Source organism: Homalodisca vitripennis, chromosome 8 (assembly GCF_021130785.1).
Source record: "Homalodisca vitripennis isolate AUS2020 chromosome 8, UT_GWSS_2.1, whole genome shotgun sequence".
NCBI classification, from domain to species: Eukaryota; Metazoa; Arthropoda; class Insecta; order Hemiptera; family Cicadellidae; genus Homalodisca; species Homalodisca vitripennis.
This window is the reverse complement of record NC_060214.1, coordinates 101,188,711-101,209,054: the sequence shown is the minus strand read 5'-3', so window position 1 is coordinate 101,209,054 and position 20,344 is coordinate 101,188,711. Positions and strand designations below refer to the sequence as shown.

At 36.4% G+C, this 20,344-nt stretch overlaps 1 protein-coding gene across 2 annotated transcripts in view; it reads left to right on the top strand.

The window, feature by feature from the left end:
- Positions 1-20,344, top strand: part of LOC124367797 (probable G-protein coupled receptor Mth-like 1) — a 134,807-nt gene that overhangs the window by 56,144 nt on the left and 58,319 nt on the right. For both annotated transcript variants that reach the window (XM_046824913.1, XM_046824912.1), the window contains exon 2: positions 10,900-10,978. In XM_046824913.1, coding sequence (XP_046680869.1) covers positions 10,900-10,978 — 79 coding nt within the window. The remainder of the gene's footprint in view (positions 1-10,899; positions 10,979-20,344) is intronic.

Here is a 20,344-nt window from a genome sequence, read left to right as displayed (position 1 = left end):
TAAGGGGCTATTAATTTTGTAAATGCCCTGAAAACGAGCCTTAGATTTTGTATTTACAGAGTAGGACAGTGAATAACTTTAAAACGACGCAAATGAAGACCTGTGAGTTATTCATAACAGTGTTATTCTTTTGGGTTCTTCTTTAACTTGTTGGTGCCAGCTAACAAACGCATCTAGTAAACAAACAAAAACGGCGAAACCAAAACGGGCTTCGGTCTCACGCGGGGTCATTAAAATCACATAAAGCCTGTTTACAAACAGAAGAGCACATCTCATAAAGTCCGCGTTGATCTTAAACCAACATTCATAACGACCCCTCATGCGACGTTTCCCACAAATCGGTGTTTACAGGGGACGTCTGTTCCGAACGGATTTAAAACAGCCATCGCCGCGGCGATTTGATGACATCCTGTAGGCGGCCAGACGCACACAACATGCAGAAGCATAAACAAAGCACGTGCACACAGATCGTTTGCGGCATGTGCCAGAACGCTATGGAGGCCGTAAAAGGCGCCTTGCCAGCCCTCCGCGGTGCCGTCACAACCGCCCAAGAAGTCAGTACCTATCCAGTATTCACTGGTGGCTATTACGGAACCTTTGTGGACAACTCCATCATTTTGAGACTTTAGAGCCTAAGAAAATTTACAGTAATGCAGAAATTACAACAATTTCAAAGAAACAGCCCTTAGTGACATACAAAAAGAAAATATATTTAGAAGAGTTTAAAAAAATGATAATAGGTACACCCAACTATTTGTTATCAATCCGTAACCGAAACCTTCTTGAATACAATGCTATTATTATACAAGGTGTTTGAAAAGTATGGGTACGGCTTAATATTATAAAAACCAAAGGAGATAACATCTATAAACTTTGCACAGTGGCATATGGCTATGTAAACTATTTTTCCTTGCTATTACCATGACATGCCAACCATGGGGGGACGGCCCACAGAGGAAAACATGGAAATATTAAATGAAAGCATGGGTCGAGTGATACCTCATTTGAAAGAGTTCACTTAGTAGAGTTGAATGTAGAGTAGAAGCGGCGGCGTTTCACTCTACTAACTAATGGTTTCACTAATTAGTATTTATAAGAAATAACAAAAAGATTTAATTCAAAAATTAAGTGGTAAGTTAAGTATTTCACCAACAAAGAACAATGGTAAAAGTTAATTAATTTATAAACATAAAGACGACGAATTAATTTTAGTTTTATTTATTGTGTTATAAATTTATGACATAACTTGCTAATTAAAAAAAGTCAGTGAAAACACATTTGTAGAGATTTGTAGAGTGAAACGCCGCGTACCGCATCAGAATATGACGATCCAGTCAGAAATGGCAGCGCGTAATGTACTTCACAATGTGTACATAAACAACCCGCCATTTCTGATTGGATAAACCTTTTGAGATGCGGTTTGCGGCATTCAACTCTCAACAATGTGTACCTAAAACGACCCGCCATTTCTGATTTGTGATGTGCGTGAATTCTCTGCACAATCAGGATAAAATTGAAAACTGTTCTAAATTAAAAGGCTTCAATAATGTTGCACTGCATACTAATGAAAATATACATAGATATTTCTTTAGTATTTCTAATGAGACATCAGCTGTGAGGTATTTTTAACTGTTTATTATTAAATTTCAGTTGTTTTTTCTTATTTATATTTCTAGATAGTTTAGTTATTCAATTTTGTAAATATTTATATAATGTTCAGTGTTATGCCTGAAGAAGTATGAGACGTACGAAAATGAATAAAGAGTTTACCAATATTTGGCTTTTTATTTTTGTATGAAGAGAATTCATATATATATATATATATATATATATATATATATATATATATATATATATATATATATTCGTTTTGGTCCATTCCAAAGAAAGCTCTATTGAATTAAAAGGTCAGTTTGTTCTGTACGTCTCTCCGTTCCAGTGTATTTGATATTCCTATTAGTGCATACACCGATGTCACGTGACTCTATACACTGACCAACACATCTTCACAGTAACGTAGGAATAAATTATTTCTCTCCCTTCATTTAAATGAGAGGTTGGCGGTTGACGGTTCCAAAAGGAGAAGTAAAATTGTTTTTTATAAATCGTAAGCCAGTGTGTTATTACTGCAAGCGATGCTGGACTCCAGACAAGATAATGGAGTATCAGGCATGGACAGATTAGTGGTTCCAGTGCGTGATTAAAGCTGCTGTTTGAGAAGGCCTTTCAAACGAATCCTGAGGCCTTAAACGCTGCAATCAGTGCTTATTTCGACCTCCCAACAACTCTTGGGTTCTTCTTGTTGCTTTCTGGAGAAAAGCCTAGATACTTTGAACATGTTTAAAAAAGATACATGGTGGCGTGTTGTTCCAAAACAATATTCAATTGTTCAGTCCACAGTTACATAAGAGTATTTACTGGTTACAATTTATTTTAATTTGGGTTTCCTTTTTACAATAGGACAGTTTGAGCATCGACTTTTCCACATAATATCACTGTTTAAGAGTACTTAAAGTTTCCTTAACGTTTTCACAATGACAGCTTGTTGTTGAAAAAACAAAAGTTTGTAGTAGAAAACCCTGGAATTATTTCCAATTCGATTGAAATTTCTCTTGAAAACAATGTACGCAATTGGTTGTGTAGTCGATGCAGGAACGCCTTATTTACTACTAACAGGTCGGCTTCTACTGGAGTAAAAGACACTCGGATACAGTGCAGAATCTCAATTGGTCAATTGAAAATGTATGAACCTGTCGTGTGATTGATGCCTTCGCCGATTCCCACAGCCAGCAGATCCTTTCAGGACTGAAACTTGAGATTCAAGAACCTCAGGGCAACTGTAGTGAACAACTCTCCTCCTCAAAATCCCTGGTTTCATTGAAGCTTCTTTGTCATCGGTGTTTTTGAAAGTCCCTATTCTGAGGCGCCCCAAAATTGGCTCTTGCCTGTAGTGTGTTCCATAATTGGTTGTCAGACTCGGCTGTACCAGAGGCTGGTGGGTTTCCTTCTGAGTCGTGGTCAAGGTCTACGCTCGACCTTCTGGTGGGCGCTGCTACACGAGGCTATGACTCTACAACTGTTGTGGCTAGAGATTACTTTGGAATGGCCTCTGTTTTAAACCCAAATGAAATGTTGGTTCCCATTAGGAAGAATCGTGACAGTGTCATTTGACTTGAAGGTTTTATGAATACCTTTGCGTTGATGAAACTTTGTCATTAATTTTATCTGGACATTAAACGCAAAAGCGATTATTTACACAGCGTATTTCAATTATTTCGTAATTCTCAGCCAATCTCCGAACAACTTACAGGTGCAACATTAGCGCTGTTGGAATTTTTGCCTCGAAGCGCCTATTGCATTAACAGGAATCACAAGCCTGGAGACTCCAGACTCCTCATTAGGCCAACCGTCTTCCTAACCAAGAACCGCTAAAGACCACAACCTGAACGACGCCGTAGTAGCCACAACCGGTTCGTATGATCGATCAGGTGGTGATTTCAAGTGTCCGCAATTTCCAAAGGAAGTCGATCTGAGCCCAATTACTTGATGGAATTTCGAGCGCTAAGGCGTGGACCGCTAGGCGTTGCAGACGGTCAGAGGGGGGGGGGGGGGGGTAGTGGTGTGGCCAGTCATTGCATCTCAATCACGTCAATGGGGAGATGACGTCATAGATGTAATGACGCTGGCAATACAGAGCACTCGAAGGTCATTAGTTCCTGGCCACTTGAGTCGCTACTGACTGCCTGGACATAGAAGGAGTTGGGTGCAGTTCTTCAAAATTCTCTCAAACTAACAAGAACCAATGATGCGATTAGAATATTGCACTCAGAAAGATTAACATTTTCTACGTATCAAGAGTACCCGTTCCATTCAGATTCTCGTTCAAAGTGAAAGAGGGTTCAAATACAGATGTAATTTACTGGACAGTGGAATAAAAATGACACATTTCAGTTGCAGGAAGGTGCAACCCTAAGATTTCGTTCTCGAATTTGAATTTCCGTCCAAATTAAATACGGATTATGACTGTATTTTTCATTATGTTTAAGCTCTATTAGTTGTCGTTAATGCTATCAAGTTGGTAGATGAATATGGTATATCAACCTGTGGCTTTAAAAACTGGGTATTGTCTAAAAAAAAAATGGGCGTTCAAGCGATTTCCGTCTCTAATATCCATTTATTTCTTACCAGCTATTGATTTGTATGACACACTTCCCAATTATGTATTGAAGGATTGATCCGTTATGTACGTGATTCCATAGAGTAGTAAAAAGACGATCCTTTTCATTCTGTAACTGAATTGACGTGTTGCTCTACTTCTGGAACCGAGTTCATGGATGCGATAATAGTACTGTCGTACCAAGGAAAATATCGGTTTAACGGTATACTCATGTCACAGTCTCTTAACATGAACAACAAGAATGAAGATAAACTGTTGCAACTCGAGTATAGCTGGAGCAGTTCTACCCAATGGAAAGTCTTTCGATAAAGTTACATTAGATAAAGAAATAAATGATATATTAACCAATTAGAAACTTCTGAAAATAAAAGATGGTGATGTTTTTTCCCTGGTGCTGAATCAGTAACATTTCCATCTTTATGACATTGGCATTTCATCCTATAGGACTGTAATAGTAGATTTCCACCACAATGATTTCTAATCCAACTTTATAAGACGATTCAAAGATTTCGAGAGAATAAATAAAAGTAGTAGATAATAATACCATTACAGTTATACTAATGTCGCTTTTTTCTGCAACGGATCCCTGTCGCATATTTATTGTAATCGTTATTTATCCGAGAAACACAGTTCACAAAAAACTTTATTTTCTAAAAATTGTACAAAAAATACAATTCCATGTGCTATACAAAGCACGTGTGGAGGAGAAAAACAATTTCTTTTTTAATATATTGGCATTATATATTATGTATGTACAGTTGGCAAAGTATATTCAAAGCCTATCCAGTTATCTTTTGGCAGAGGGTAAACTTAAATTTAAATAAATAACATGTTCAAAAATTTTTAGATATTATAAATAAATAAATCATTACATAAATCAAACAAAACAAATTAATAGTAAAATGCGTAAAGAATGGACTACTTAGGCAGATTAAAAATATATATCAGTAATACATTATGAAATACAAAAATGAATCAAACTGTAACAAATTTACTAAGTTATTTAACACAATTTCAACTGTAGTTTGGCAGTAGACATTTAATAGTAAAATTCATTTAGAACATAAATAACAATTAATAATAATGTAATAACTCAATGTTAAGATATTGGCACAAATTTAACAAATCCAAGGTCCACTAAGTTCAACAGAAGTTCAACAAAACAGGATTTAATATAAAATATATACAACAGTATCAAATGCAACAATATATAGACCTAACAAGCAATTCTAAGAAAATTCTAAGAAACATATTCGTGATGCAAATATTTATACTGAAAATCATAGAACTATTATAACTTTGTTTGATATTAAAAAGAAAACATGGACAAACGATAATTGCATCTTGATAATTTAATTAAAAAAAGCAGTTCCATCTAGATGGATCAACAGCGATATCCTATTACTGAGCCGTCCAGTCGGTAATGAATGTATCAGCCCTTTCTATTTGGGCCCAAGAGAGTTACCGGAGCAAAAACTGCAATTCACGAGAACTAATGTATTCTGAACCGGTCAATACATCAAAGGGCTCAAGGTCTGTTTTTTGTTGGACTCTGATCCTCTCACAATGCGATCTTCTGTGGCAATCCAAAAAGAACACAATCCAGCCCCTGTCCCCTGACGATATCACACTTGCTCTGCTTTCAATTCCCCCTCCTGGCCTAAACCGCTCGTCATCCAGATCAAAGATAGTTCTTTCTCATAGTGACATGGAGATTCAGGATCATAAATTCAAATATTTACACGTTTACTACAGGAATAGTTTGTTACGTGAGTATTTTTGCTAAGAACTTCAGGGAAATTAATAGCCAATTCTGGGAAATGTAGTCTGGAAGGTGGTATCCAGTCTTAGAATACCAAGTGATCTTACATTCCATATTTTTCCTACACGATTGATAAATCATATTCAAATAGTAAGATTAGTTTTCTCTAATTAAAATTTTGGATCCTATCCATATTGTATTTAACATGTTAAATGTGTAATTTAAACACATTTCTAATCTTTGCCAAAACTTTTCCATTGCATATATTGTACGCATTCTTACAAAGAATTTTCATATTTTAGCTGACAACTTCATCTTCAAATATTTAATTGTGCAGTATTGATTCTGATTAGTATTAGATTAAATTTAAATTAAGTAATGCACATTTCAATACGAAAACTAAATCAGGTATTGGTACGTAAATTGTTGCGTTTAGGGTAAACCAAATTATTTTTAATAAATAACCAACTCTTTGAAGATGTTGTTTCAAACAATTGAAGCATTAGGTGAAATAATGAAGATAAAATAATAATTTATTAGTTTGATAAATTAATTAATTAATGTTCTTATTGCAAATATGGATAAATAGCTGTATGATGAACTCATACTGCGAAACTAAAAAGTGCATTAGATATTATTACATAAACTAAACCCACATGAATATCAGGTAAATATTGGCGTGTTTGAACATAATGCGTTGTAATGCTTTTAAGTTAATATTTCAAAAGTCTAAGTGTCCTGTGATTGTCATTCTACAATGCCAGCATTTAAACCTTCGAATGTCAGCCGGGAGGAACAATTCCGGATAGTTCTTACACGTTTAAAGATGTCCTTTCACTCGAGCAGGTACATTGTGCGAGTCTATAGAAATATTTGATTTATTTGCTGTACATCATGTCTCTTACCAGTAGACACTATTCGTATTTAATCTTTTTATTTGACCTTAACGCCCTCCATAACATAATGCTGATGTGTTCTCTGTAAGCAACCCACACTGTCTTGGCTTTTTTGCTACCTAGAGGATTCGGAGCTGGATTGGATCCTCAGATCCGTGGGATACCGGATTGGATACGGTTGTCTCGAAGGTCCTCTTAATGAGATGCGACAGATGTTGGGCCTTCCCAACATTTGAGGACAGCCGGAACGTCCTCGATTTGGTATTACACTTTAAAATTACTGACAGGGTGGTCGAGCGTTTTGACCATTTCCACGAACTCTAATGTCTATCAGAGCATAACTGAACAAATCTTCACTAGGCAGCATGCAATACCAACTACCATGAGTCCACCATTATGTCAAGCCTCAAGGGATTGTTCCTACAATCCGAACAAGACATTTTTAATTCGTATATTGCCAAACTCATTCTGAACTAACTGCTGATATGTTTTTATGGATTCCCTTGGATTTATTTCGATAACACCCATCCGCAAGAGCAAGCTCTCTACATAAGTTGAAGCTAGTGCTCTATTATCAGTCTTGAACTACCTAATTTAAATATGTTGTTAATTTCTCCCCTAAAAATATTCTCTATATTTGATGTTCTTCTTTACTTATTATTCTTAAAGTTAATTTTCATTTGCTTGAGTTATTTGCTGCCTCTTTTTTATTCACAATTATTTTTAATAGTATTTTTAGCCTAAACTTGTACATGGTACCTACTTTTTTTATACCTGTTACTGTGGGTGACGTTGTTTTCAAGCTTTATCATTGTTGTTATCTCTTCATTATTTTATTGTTACTATAGTACTTTTAGTGAGATAATTCACAGATTAGTCTTCGCTTGATTGGTGTCCGGCTGGGTTTTGCCTATCTTGATGTGCCTGTGGAGGAACTGTCCAGCAATCTGAACTTGCCACCTCTTGCCCTGCGACGTGACGTGGCTGATGTTGTCCTTCTCTGGAAGATAGTGAATGGTCGCATGAACTGTCCAGATCTCCTAGCTGAAATCGACCTCAGAGTTCCGGCAAACACAAGATCTCGAGATCTGCTGGGTCGAAGATACCACTCAACCAACTTCGACTTCAACAGTCCTTTCGCAAGGTTTATTCGCCTGGGAAATCAGGTTGCGTCTGGGTGTGACCTGTTCTTCGATGGACTTCACCAGGTTCGCCGGCAGGCCTTCTCTCTTCTTTCTGTGAGGGACTAGTGATTAAGACCTACAGTAGTTAGCTTTAATCTGTGTTAAGTGCATGTTCATTGTATTATATGTTGTATTTATTTAATTTCACTGTTATTTGTTAAATGTTATATATTATATTTTAATTTATTAGCACAATTTATTTATGTTCGCTCCATACTTGAATAATTATTGTTGTTGTTAATCTTTATTTTTATTTTTTGTTATGTTTTGGATATTTATAACTTGTTACATCTTTGAATACTAATTATTTATTATCAAATTTTGTATGATACCTATTTTGTTACTTTATGTAGATTTTTCATCTGTTCGTATTAATTTTATTTTCCGCTGTATCTACTATCTATGTTTGTATTTGTAAATTGGCTGCTGCCGTTGGAAAATAAAATAAATAAATTAGTTGCACAAAGAAGATCGTTTTTTTAATCACAATAAAGATGCACTACGTAATTTCCAGAAATGACGGAATCGTCTTATACACTGTTTGGTCTAAGCCAATATCCAAACAGAGTTTCTATCGGTACGCAACGATGGCGGGATCGACAGAAGATGATGTGGTAGCCAAGGAGCTACATCATGCCCGCAATCTGCCCAGCTCACTCACGTGGACGCGGCCTCATTATATGATAATGTTGCTGTTAATAAGTGGCCCTATCCTCTCCATCCCATCCCAGTTGAGACATCGGTATCCCAAGGTTGTCAGCTGACGTTAACGGCCATAGTCATTACTGGCATCCTCACTTCCTCTGACCTGTTTGATACCTTCTGACCATCATCCTCGCGGAGGCTGCATCTCTTGATAATCAGTTGATTATGGCCTCTTCTGCTCTTCTGGAAACTTGGCAATTATTGCTCGTATTATTAGATTCTCTGGTAGATAAGTTGCAGTTAATGATTTCAAAACCTTATAATATTTAAACTAAGTTCTGATTATCGTTTTGTTTCCTTAAATCGATAAGAACGACAAATTGACCTATTTTAAAAAGCAGCGCAATACAAACTCGAACATTTCAATAATTCTACACTCTGTTTGAAGTTTATTTTTGATAATGGAGGGATTGTTAAGGAAGCAGGATTTTCCGGACATTTGCCATCGTTCAGTGAAACAAAAAAAATCAATAACACTACGTTTCGAGATCTGCAATCTGATCTCTTCTTCAGGTAAGTAACTAACCTAACACGTAATTACAAACTAGGTTAAAATAAACAAATCATACCAGAGCGTTGTGACACGCCTAAGTCTAACTAACTCTAAAACATGCACTTAATTGAAAACTAAACACAACACTAATTATTAAAACTGAACTGCAGAATACAGGTCACAAATGCGTCTGCATTCGTCGACTAGTCACACACGACTGCATATGCAAGAGGAACATGGTGGTTGTATTTCCTGACTTAGGCGTGTCACAACGCTTTATTTTAACCTAGTTTGTAATTATGTGTTATGTTAGTTATTTACCTGAAGAAGAGATCAGATTGCAGATCTCGGAACGTAGTGTTACTGATTTTTTTTTGTTTCACTGAACGATGATAAATGCCCGGAAAAAGTTCTGTTTCCTGCACTTCTATACTATTTCCTGTTTGGTAAATTCTGACCCATTATCCTGGCAGAGGCTGCGTCTGTTGAGGACGTTCTTGGTACTGACAGATTGGTTGATTCTGGTATCTTCTAGAAGTTTGGCAGCCAATCCCTGTACTATTAGATTCTCTGGTTGGCCCGTTGCAGTTGATATTGGTTCAAAACCCTCTTTAGATTTAAATCAGATTATTTTTCTCACTTTGTTCTCTAAAAACAAGAACAACAAACTGGCCCATTGTAAAAGGTATTGCAAAATAGAATCAAAGGTTTAATTCATTTTAATCAATGTAAACTCATTTACATATTGCTTTGTAGTTACAATACACATATTTTGAAGTTACGGTCATTTGCTTATTTAAAAATTCCAAAATCTATCCACTCGGACTTTCAGGAATTTCAATATAAACGTAAATGTGCTTTTTCAATTATTCTCTTGTATTTTTATATTTCTCAGTTGTTAAAGGCAAAAAATAATGAGTGTACACTCTTATGACCGTGCTGGAAGACACAGGGCGGTGGTTTATGAACGATTGCCTTCGCAGGCAGGAGTTCAGTTCGTCAAAATATTGCCAAATTCGATCAAAAATGCCACAATTCCCTAAGGCATTTAAAACTCGTTTGAAAACCGCGCTGATCTCAGAAGCTTTTTATAGTACAGACGAGTTCATGGCAAACGATCAGGGGCCCATCTAATTGGCTGACCATGTGATTAGAGTGGGAAAATTATGTAATGAATGAGAATTTTGGTGATTGATAAACTGTAAGTCTGAATGAGAACCACTGTAATAATGAATGCAAAATTTTAGCTTTTAAAAGGTCATGACGATTGCGATGCAATTTACACTGTCTTTTGGGGAGTTAGTGGGGGTTTTCCCTAACCTCAGAGGTTCTTGCTAGCCTCAACAAGGGTGTGCCACCCCCTGCCTGCTTTGACTGGAGAGGCTGGTTCAGAGCTGGCCTCCCCCTTCTTCCGGGGATATGTGACTTTGAGATGTAGTGCCCTAATTCTTCCTCATGGATCTCGATAAGAGGCAGCCCATACTCCCTAACCTTACCCATCCTGAATATCTTGTCACTCTTGAAGCAGCGCAAAGACTCTTACAGGACTAAGTACAATTTATAAGCTTATTGTCTAAAAGAACAAAACAAGTTAGATATCCATTATTGTGTTTAATTCATACTGCAGAATGCAGAAATTCATAGCTTGCACGAGTTACTTATCCAAACTTTCTCTGTTTCAGCTATTTCGATACACTTTATGTTCCTGGCGGCCTTCTTCTGGCTCAATACCATGTGCTTCAACATCTGGTGGACATTCAGGTGAGTGCTTGTTTACTCTGTGGTTTACTGTAATTGCTCCACTGTTCTGCTCCGACTGTTTGCGCCCCTAGGGTCTCGCCAGTTTACTGTTATTGGGTTGTTTGTTTGTCCGAAACCTACTTCCAGCAGCGATCTGCTTTCTAATGCGCGGATGGTTTTCTTCAGGTCAAGATTGATGAGCTGTTTCCCTCGTGGTTTATACAGGCCCTGCGCGCAGTTAGATCTGTTTTTGGGTTAGAACAATCAGAAGGTCCCATTTGTAAGTACCACAGCAACATATCACTAAACCGATACAACAAAGTACCGAGGACACTACAGACGGAAAAGAAAGTCTTACCAACCAATCCATCAAAGTACGTATATAAGTACGTATATATATGCGTACTTAGATAAATTTGCCCATAACTTTTGCCATCGTAGCGATGTGTTGTTAATGTCAATGCGTTTCGATTGAATAGGCCATTAAAATTATGTTACAATATAGGGGTTGCAATTAAAGTTACTCCCACTTACCATCCTTTTACCATCTTTTATCATTCAAACAATCTAAAAAAGTATTTTAATGAGTATGGTGATGGTTGTACATCGATATTTGAATTCGTTTGGAATATATTCAGGCGTATCAATACTTAATTTACACCCTGAGATGTAAGGGGTTATTGGCCCATAACTTTTGCTAGGAACGTCGTACAGATGTTTCATTCATGTAATTTTGTTTATATTAAATAGGTCATTAAAATGATATGTCACAAGATAGGGGCTGCAATTTGAAAATTTAAATTTATTACCCTCCTATGAAAAGGGGGGGATTTTTTTATCATTAAAATATGAAAAAGTATTTTAATAAGTATGGTGAAGTTTGTACATCGATATCTCAATCCGTTTGGAATATATCCAGGCGTATCAGGACTTAATTTACACCCTACAGGACAATACAGGACTTAATATCTGTGTTACACTATAAACTGTCATATGATTGTACTTTATTTACATATTGGTTCTTCAATTTTCTCGTTGCTATTACGGTTCCCCTAAAGGACGATTTAATCATTTTAGAACTATATTTGTATTCACTTTTGTGCTGTAGACTGTAGACCCCAAAATCAATAGTATTTTTGATCCTGTTGGGCCCTTAATAAAGGAACTGAGATTTAACACAGAATAATGGTTGCTAAAAGTCATAAAATACAAATGAGTTGCTATAAAAAACCAGCATAATTATGGCAAGCTTTTATTATTCATTGTAATCGTGTAAATGTTGTTAATCCTGTAGGTTTTCTCCAGAAATTTCTATAAACCCCACTTTATATTAATTTTGGGATTTAATTTAGTTATTTTTAAATTTCAAGCCACTATTACAAATCCACAGTTCTGAAGCATGTGCAGTAAACACAATTTTCATCGCTCCAAGAGGAATTATGGACATAAAAATGCGGGGCTATTTTGTAAACAGGCCCAAAGAAATATGGTTGTAGATTAAGATTTTAACTTCTTTGAATCATGTATACGACTAATGACATGATTATTACACTTATGAAATTACATTTTTAATTAATTCAATTTCTTCTTTTAATGAAATAATACTGAAGACAGTTTATATATTTAGAAGATATTTTTACAAAGATATACTGGTAAAGGGAATTCCAATTCCCAATAAGGGGAAATACTCAGGTAACATAGAGAAAAAACGTTCACACCTACTTCGTCTCCTATTTTAAACGTGTTAAGGATAATCCAACATAATTGATCCTTTTTATACGGATTGCTTAAGGATGTATGGTTCTTGCAAAAGGTATGCCAGGAAAGGAAATTGTTTATCACTCAGATGATGTAGAGAAGAAACTTCCGCATTTTCTCCGTGACCGATTTAGAAATATTTGAGGATAATCCAACGTGACTGACTTTCTTACATTTTGCTGAGGCTAATGGTTATGACAATGTATACACATAACATGTTTACAGCACTGGGAAATGAAATTGTTTATCACTGAGATGATATAGAGACGAAACCCGAATTTTCTCTATAACCGATCTTAAAAGATTTGAGAATAATCCAACGTGATTGACTTTCTTACATTTTGCTGAGGCTAATGGTTATGACAATGTATACACATAACGTGTTTACAGCACTAGGAAATGAAATTGTTTATCACTGAGATGATGTAGAGACGAAACTTCCGAATTTTCTCTGTGACCGATCTTAAAAGATTTGAGGATAATCCAACGTGATTGACTTTCTTACATTTTGCTGAGGCTAATGGTTATGACAATGTATACACATAACGTGTTTACAGCACTAGGGAAATGAAATTGTTTATCACTGAGATGATATAGAGACGAAACTTCCGAATTTTCTCTGTGACCGATCTTAAAAGATTTGAGGATAATCCAACGTGATTGACTTTCTTACATTTTGCTGAGGCTAATGGTTATGACAATGTATACACATAGTGTTTACAGCACTGGGAAATGAAATTGTTTATCACTGAGATGATATAGAGACGAAACTTCCGAATTTTCTCTATAACCGATCTTAAAAGATTTGAGGATAATCCAACGTGATTGACTTTCTTACATTTTGCTGAGGCTAATGGTTATGACAATGTATACACATAACGTGTTTACAGCACTAGGAAATGAAATTGTTTATCACTGAGATGATGTAGAGACGAAACTTCCGAATTTTCTCTATGTGACCGATCTTAAAAGATTTGAGGGTAATCCAACGTGACTGACTTTCTTACGTCTTGCTGAGGTCAGTGGTTACCGTAGAAGATTTAACGAATAGTGTATACAGTACTAGGAAAGAGAATCGGTTATCACTCAGGTAATATACATCTCATGAAGTGTTCCACAGCCTGATGTAAACCCAGACGTTTAGAGGCCGTTAAATCCCGAACGCTCCGCTGTTAATGTTCCTCCATCCCACTTCCTGGTTGTCATTCTTCCCAAATTACCTTATGCTAATGAACCCAGTTTCTGCTTTCTATTTTAACGCTTCTGCCTAGCAAGTAATTCCTTCTCTTTCAAAACTATCCTTTCGAGTAATATGAAAGTTTAGATGCTAGTTTGTATTTCGAGTAATATATGTTGTTTTTGTTGATTTCGTAAAGGATGAGGACTCAGTTTGGTGACACAGAGTTAAATTAAAAGCGTCTAAATGAGCGTGTAGCCCGGAGCACTTTCATTCATGAATAAATTAAACGCCTCTCCCAGACTCGCCCATGTCATCATAATTACTAACGGCTATAATAGTCGATGTACGGATAATATCCGGTGGAAGGAAAGGCCTCCATCTTCAACTCCTCTTCTCTCTTCAGCCCACCAGTGACACGTTTCTCCTCTAAGCGACGCCCACGGCCTCCTCACTCCTAAGGTCGTTCCCCCAGAACCTGGAAGGTCTACCGATCCGAGCTCACGTGATGTTAGTCTGGGAGTTCGGATCTAAGATCTTCCGATAAATGGCAGGCCTACTACTTTAGTCTATACCTTTCCAAAATATACCTCGTCTCCTATATATCATCCCTCAAAAAATAGGACATATTTCTCAACGCTAGAAGTGATGGGTTTTGTTGGAGTGAACCAAATCATGTTATTAATGTAAGTAACAAAAATATTGTTGCTCAATAGGTATCTTATAAATGATTCATTTTTTCGAAGTGAATTTAATATATCTTCCATTTTGATATGTTTTTATGCATAATTATATCGTTGTTAATTAAAGTTTACCAGAGTATTACTTTCGTTATTGTGTAGAGTTTTAGCTAAATCTAAAAAAAATCCAGATGTAATGTGGCGTTTGAGGCAATAAAAAAATTAAAATATTTTAATTTCAGTTTTTAATTTACGATGCTAATTTAATTATCATGTTGACATTTAAACTGTTGCTAGAACTAGTTTCCAACTTTGTAAGAATATGCATAGCGTGGAGTTCCGAGAAAGATGAAATCATAATTAATTAATTCATACTGTTCAAGAACCCAGAAGAGACTTGGGCACATGTGTATTGCTAGTGTAGTTTCTAATATTGCAGATACCAGTTTCAGAATTGTTTTACTAATTGTACAATTTATTATGATAATAAATCAAAGTTTTCAATTCGGGTTATTTGGTGTTCTAACTCTCCAAAAGCAAATTGATGTAATGCCAGCAAAATGAAATTATAACACTGCTTATTAAGACATTAATGATATGTGTAATGTATACAGGGTGTAAAAACAGTCCCGCATGGGGTTTGGTCAATCCCGAACGATTCCAGGTGAAGCAATAAAACTTGGTACATCATTACTGCACGTATAAATCTACTTTTTTGAAGTAAATACTGTTTTGTCATGTCAGGGGGATTGCGCACAAGGTGTCAGAAGAAAATATTAAATGAGAGCATTAGTCGAGTAGTACATCAAATTAAAGGTCTTTACTAGTAGAGTGCATTGCCGCAAATCCGACCTCAAAGGGTTCACTCTTTAAAATTACGCTGGTTTAAAGTTTGAAAAATGTACAATATAGGTCCTGTTTTAGATGGTTTAATATTCTTGTCTGGGCCCAAGTTGTAAAAGTTAAACATCGTAAATGAATACTAGACTTAAGAAATAGTTTTAAGGTAGTAGACATGCAATGGAGGATGGTCTAGAAGGAGTTTTTAACGACGCATAGCTCAAGATGTAGGCTACAAGGGATTGTTTACCAGAGGTGAATGCTAGAGGGAAAAACCTGGTTATTATAATAGAAAGTTCTTATTTTTAGGTTGGACTTTGGACTTGATGTACATCTTACGTTATACTTTAAAAATGATGTACATCTTGAGCTATGCTTACGTTACAATTTTTGCCGAACTCCTTGTAGACCATCCTCCATTGGATGTGAAGAGTCACTAACTACCTCAAAAATGATTTTATAGTTCAGTATTCATTTACTATGTTTAACTTTCACAACTTGAGCCGAGGCAAGAATATTAAACCATCTAGAACAGGACCTACAGTGTAAATGTTTCAAACTTAAACCAGTGTAATGTTTTAAAGAGTGAACCCTTTGAGGTCAGATTTGCAGCATTATACTCTACTAATAAATATCTTTAATTTGATGTACTACTCGACCTATGTTCTCATTTAAGATTTCCTTCTGATTCCATGCAGGCCATCCCTGTGACATGACAAAAATATGGTAGTTACTTAAAAAAGTACATTTTTGTGTGCTGTAATGACGTACCAAGTTTTATTGCCTTACCTGTAACCGTTTGGGAATTATCAAGCCTGTGCGGGACTTTTTTACACCCTGTATGTGGCAATACACACTATATTTGGTTCGTAATAATCAATAATGTGTATAGGACTCTTAGATTTGACCTCGACCGTTGTCTGCCTACACCTGTCGAAGGGATGTAGGCCCGCGTCAGCGTGGTCGCGAAATTTGGCCCGCCTTGGGCGTAGACTGATGGGCGAACGCTTATAGATTTATGGTAACGACCAGGACACAGACATGCTGTTTTGTTCTACTGTCATGAATTCATCTCTGTCACTGCCGAAACACTGACTGACCGATGTGAGTAACTGTTGTTTCGACCTGTAGACCGTAAAATTATGCAAGAGTATCCTTCGGCTGTCAGCTCCTACGTAATAACCCAAGAGCATGGCGGAGATTAACCGGAAAATTCAGTTACGGTGGACATAAATAAAAGTCCTAAAGTTTTGTAAACTCGATTATTTTCTAAATCGTTCTCAGAGATTTAGATTCTTGCAATAACAAACTACCCACTGGGAATACTTCAATCAATGCTATTTCTACATTTAGTTATTTCAGAAAAGGTTCGTTGATGAACACTTTCGATAAAAGATATTGTATCCTATGTGAAACAAGATGCATGCAAATTATTTGCTTCTTGAAATCCTTCTCGTTAACTAGATTATATTTTTGGAAAGCCAAAATCCAGAAAAGAGAATTTATTATTTTCTCCACCTTTACAACATTCAATCAAAGACTCACTGTTTATAATACCCTAATCCAATCAGAGTTTTGATAACGATAGGATAGAAAACGATATGAGTTTTCAGTTACGGTGGACATAACTCAAAGTCCCAAAGTTTTGTAAACACTGATTATTTTCTAAATCGTTCTCAGAGATTCTTGCTATACCAAACTACCCATCGGGAATAGTTCAATCAATACTATTTCTACATTTAGTTCTTCTCTCAGAATGAGATTCGTTGATGATCACCGTCCATAGAAAATTTTGTGTCCAATGTGAAACAGGATGCATGACATTTTTTGCTTTTAGAAATCCTTCTCGATAACTAGATTATATTTTTGGATAGCAAAAATCCAGAAACGAGAATTTATTATTTTCTCCACCTTTACAACATCAAATCAAATACTCACTGTTTATAATACCCTAAGCCAATCAAAGGTTTGATAACGATAGGATAGAAAACGATATGAGTTTCTACTTGCGATGACAAAAGGTGATCTTATTCCAGATATTTCTTCAATAAAAAATATTGTGTACAATGTGAAACAAGATGCGTGAAAATTATTTGCTTCTAGAGAGCATTTTCGATACCCAGATTATATTTCTGGAAAGCCAAAATCCAGAAAAGAGAATTAGAATACCCTAACCCAATGAAAGGCTTGGTAACGATAGGATGGAAAACGATATGAGTTTCCACTTACGATGACAAAAGGTGACCTTATTCCAGATATTTTTATTTGGCCAATAAACAAACCGAGATATCGATGAGAACGTTGTATTGGCTTCATTTTACGCACAGCCCTGAAACATTTGGTTGAATCTCCACTTTCGCATTGAATCAACCCTTCCCACCATAGCTTCGTAGCTTGATATTATATGTCAAGAAATGAGCGTTAGAAGATTTCTTCTTCCAGAACTTACCGTTAACCTCTTCCAGGGACTCTTCACGTGTCCAGCAAGGCGGAGACTATACGGTCAGATAAGGCATGCTAAGCGGCCTGACCCGACGGTGACCCCTAGGGCCCCGCCTCTGTCGGAGATTGCCCTACTCGCTCTTTGTTCATTGGCGAGGTCAAGACACAAGACTGGGTTCCTCGTAGTAGCAACCGCCCACGCCCGCCTCGGGCCGTTCGGGCTTAATTGGGCCTCCAATAAACTGGAAATAACTACTTTCAAAGTGATTCCAGAAATGCCACTTTCTGACTTACGCATTTAAATTATACTCACTGACAGTATTAAAGATGGTTGTCAAGTGGGTGGGTGGGTGAAGTTTTTGCACCATCGGATTTGCATCCAAAGTAGGTTAGAAATGAAACTAATCTAAAGGGCTCAAATGAAGAATCAGATAAGAAAGTTCGATGCAACCAAATACCAAAATAGTAGGCAATGCTTTAAATTATCAAGGGATTTTCACAACGTAGGGTCAAATATGAGTTCCGTATATAATTTTGAATCTTACGTGTTATTCTGGTTTGACTTGTTTCAGGATGTTAACTATTGGATGTGAAATATATCCACAACGAGTCCTTGCTGAAACTCCAAATGATCTAACATACTTGTCAAGTAGTTAAGAAAAGAGAAATATTCTAAAGATGTACATTACATAAATGGTGATGCTATAGTTATTCAAGTCCTATTTAATAATGGAAACCTATATATATATATATATATATATATATATATATATATATATATATATATATATATAGGCCTCCTAGACTCATGATGGAAGTGAAATTCAGGTTAAAAAGCATCAAATTATTAATCTACTATAAGTTCGGAACAATCTTCATTTAGTTTAGTACCATTTACTTCAATATATAGATATATGTAAAAAAGTATATAGGAAATAAGATGTACGCCAACGCGGGAAAATGTAGTCGCATCCACGAAGCCTTTGCGTGGTTAAAATTCAAAACCCTATCTATGCTCAGATCCAAATTCAAACTTCGGTACTGACTTTTCTACGACACTTATTTGTCCATATATTTTCGCAGCTTTTGCAAGTCCCAATACTTATAGCTTGAAGTCATTTAGATATTTTCACTGGTGTGCACCATAGAACAAGGAAGTAGAAGTAAATTGCGGTAATTACGTACCAACTTCCGGTACATTTCCCTTGAAGGACGGTAGTAATACTGATAATGAAGGAGTATTGATAATGCGTGTCACAATAGACTTCTGGTTCTTCTTTCTTCTACAGTAGATATCTACCCTTGACGACGAATCTATCTTTAGTAGACAACTTGCGTCCATTGTTTCATTGAATTATTTCGGGGGAGGGATGGAGGAGCAGACACACTGGGTGGATATATATGAGCGATAAAAAAATCTCATTTCTCTAGAAAAAAAATCAAATTTTGATGTTAAAACAGAAAAGCAGCTCTTACCAGGAACCAATGGCGTATATGGAACATTAGTTTGGAGAGATTGTTACTCTGGGTGTTTTAGGAAGTAAAATACGCTCTAAACTATTGACTTGATAATCTTCCCCCGAAAAAGTGTTGTGCTTTAAGACGTTATAAATTTTGTCTACTCTAAAAACTACTAAGAACAATTTTAATGTTTGAGGGCTCCAACCCCCTAAGCCCTCCTTATATACGGCCATGTGTGTTGACCATGTTTTTTTATCTTGAAATATATCCTTGAATTTAAAATTTAGTTACAGTTTACGGTATTTTTAATTTAGCCAACTTATGCCGTACGGTATGCGAAAAAAACGAGAATACTAACTACCAGACTTCAACATTCTTGAAAATACGCGCATCATTTTCATTCTATACAAGGAATCATTTGGTATTTAATAATCTCATGGTGGAACACATGCCTTAAATCGATTCCTAATATGCCACTCTAATGTTGGTTTACTATGGAAATCTAAACCTTATCAGGTACGAGTAACGAATTTCTAACGAATTTCTAAGAAGCGAGTAACTCCTGGATCAGTGTTCTTTAGAAGATTCACTGCTACAGGAGCAGAAATACGAGCTGTTTGTTTAGATCGATTCAGGAAGTGGTAGCAAAGGAAGCTATGTGTCTCGCGTTTGTTTTAGCACACGGTGTCGGTGCGAACGGTCTGTTTTATTTCTGGGCGTAGAATGTCTCTGGCCGGCGAGCGCCGCGACGCCCTACTCCTCCTCCGCTTCACCGGTGCCAACAACAGGCGTCCCCCGTCCTCGCGTCCTTGTTTTGTTTGCTAATTGCTACTGAAAACATTCCTCGCATCCTGATCTCAGCTGTCAAACTTATAAATGGAACCAAGGCCGAATAGTTTGTTTCCTTTTGTTTGTTCAGACTCCCCGTATCATGTCATTGTCTCATCTCCAACTGTCTGTGCACCTCCTTTTGTTATATGATCAGTACCGTAAGGATAGAATTTGTTTAATGATTTAGACAGAATCACA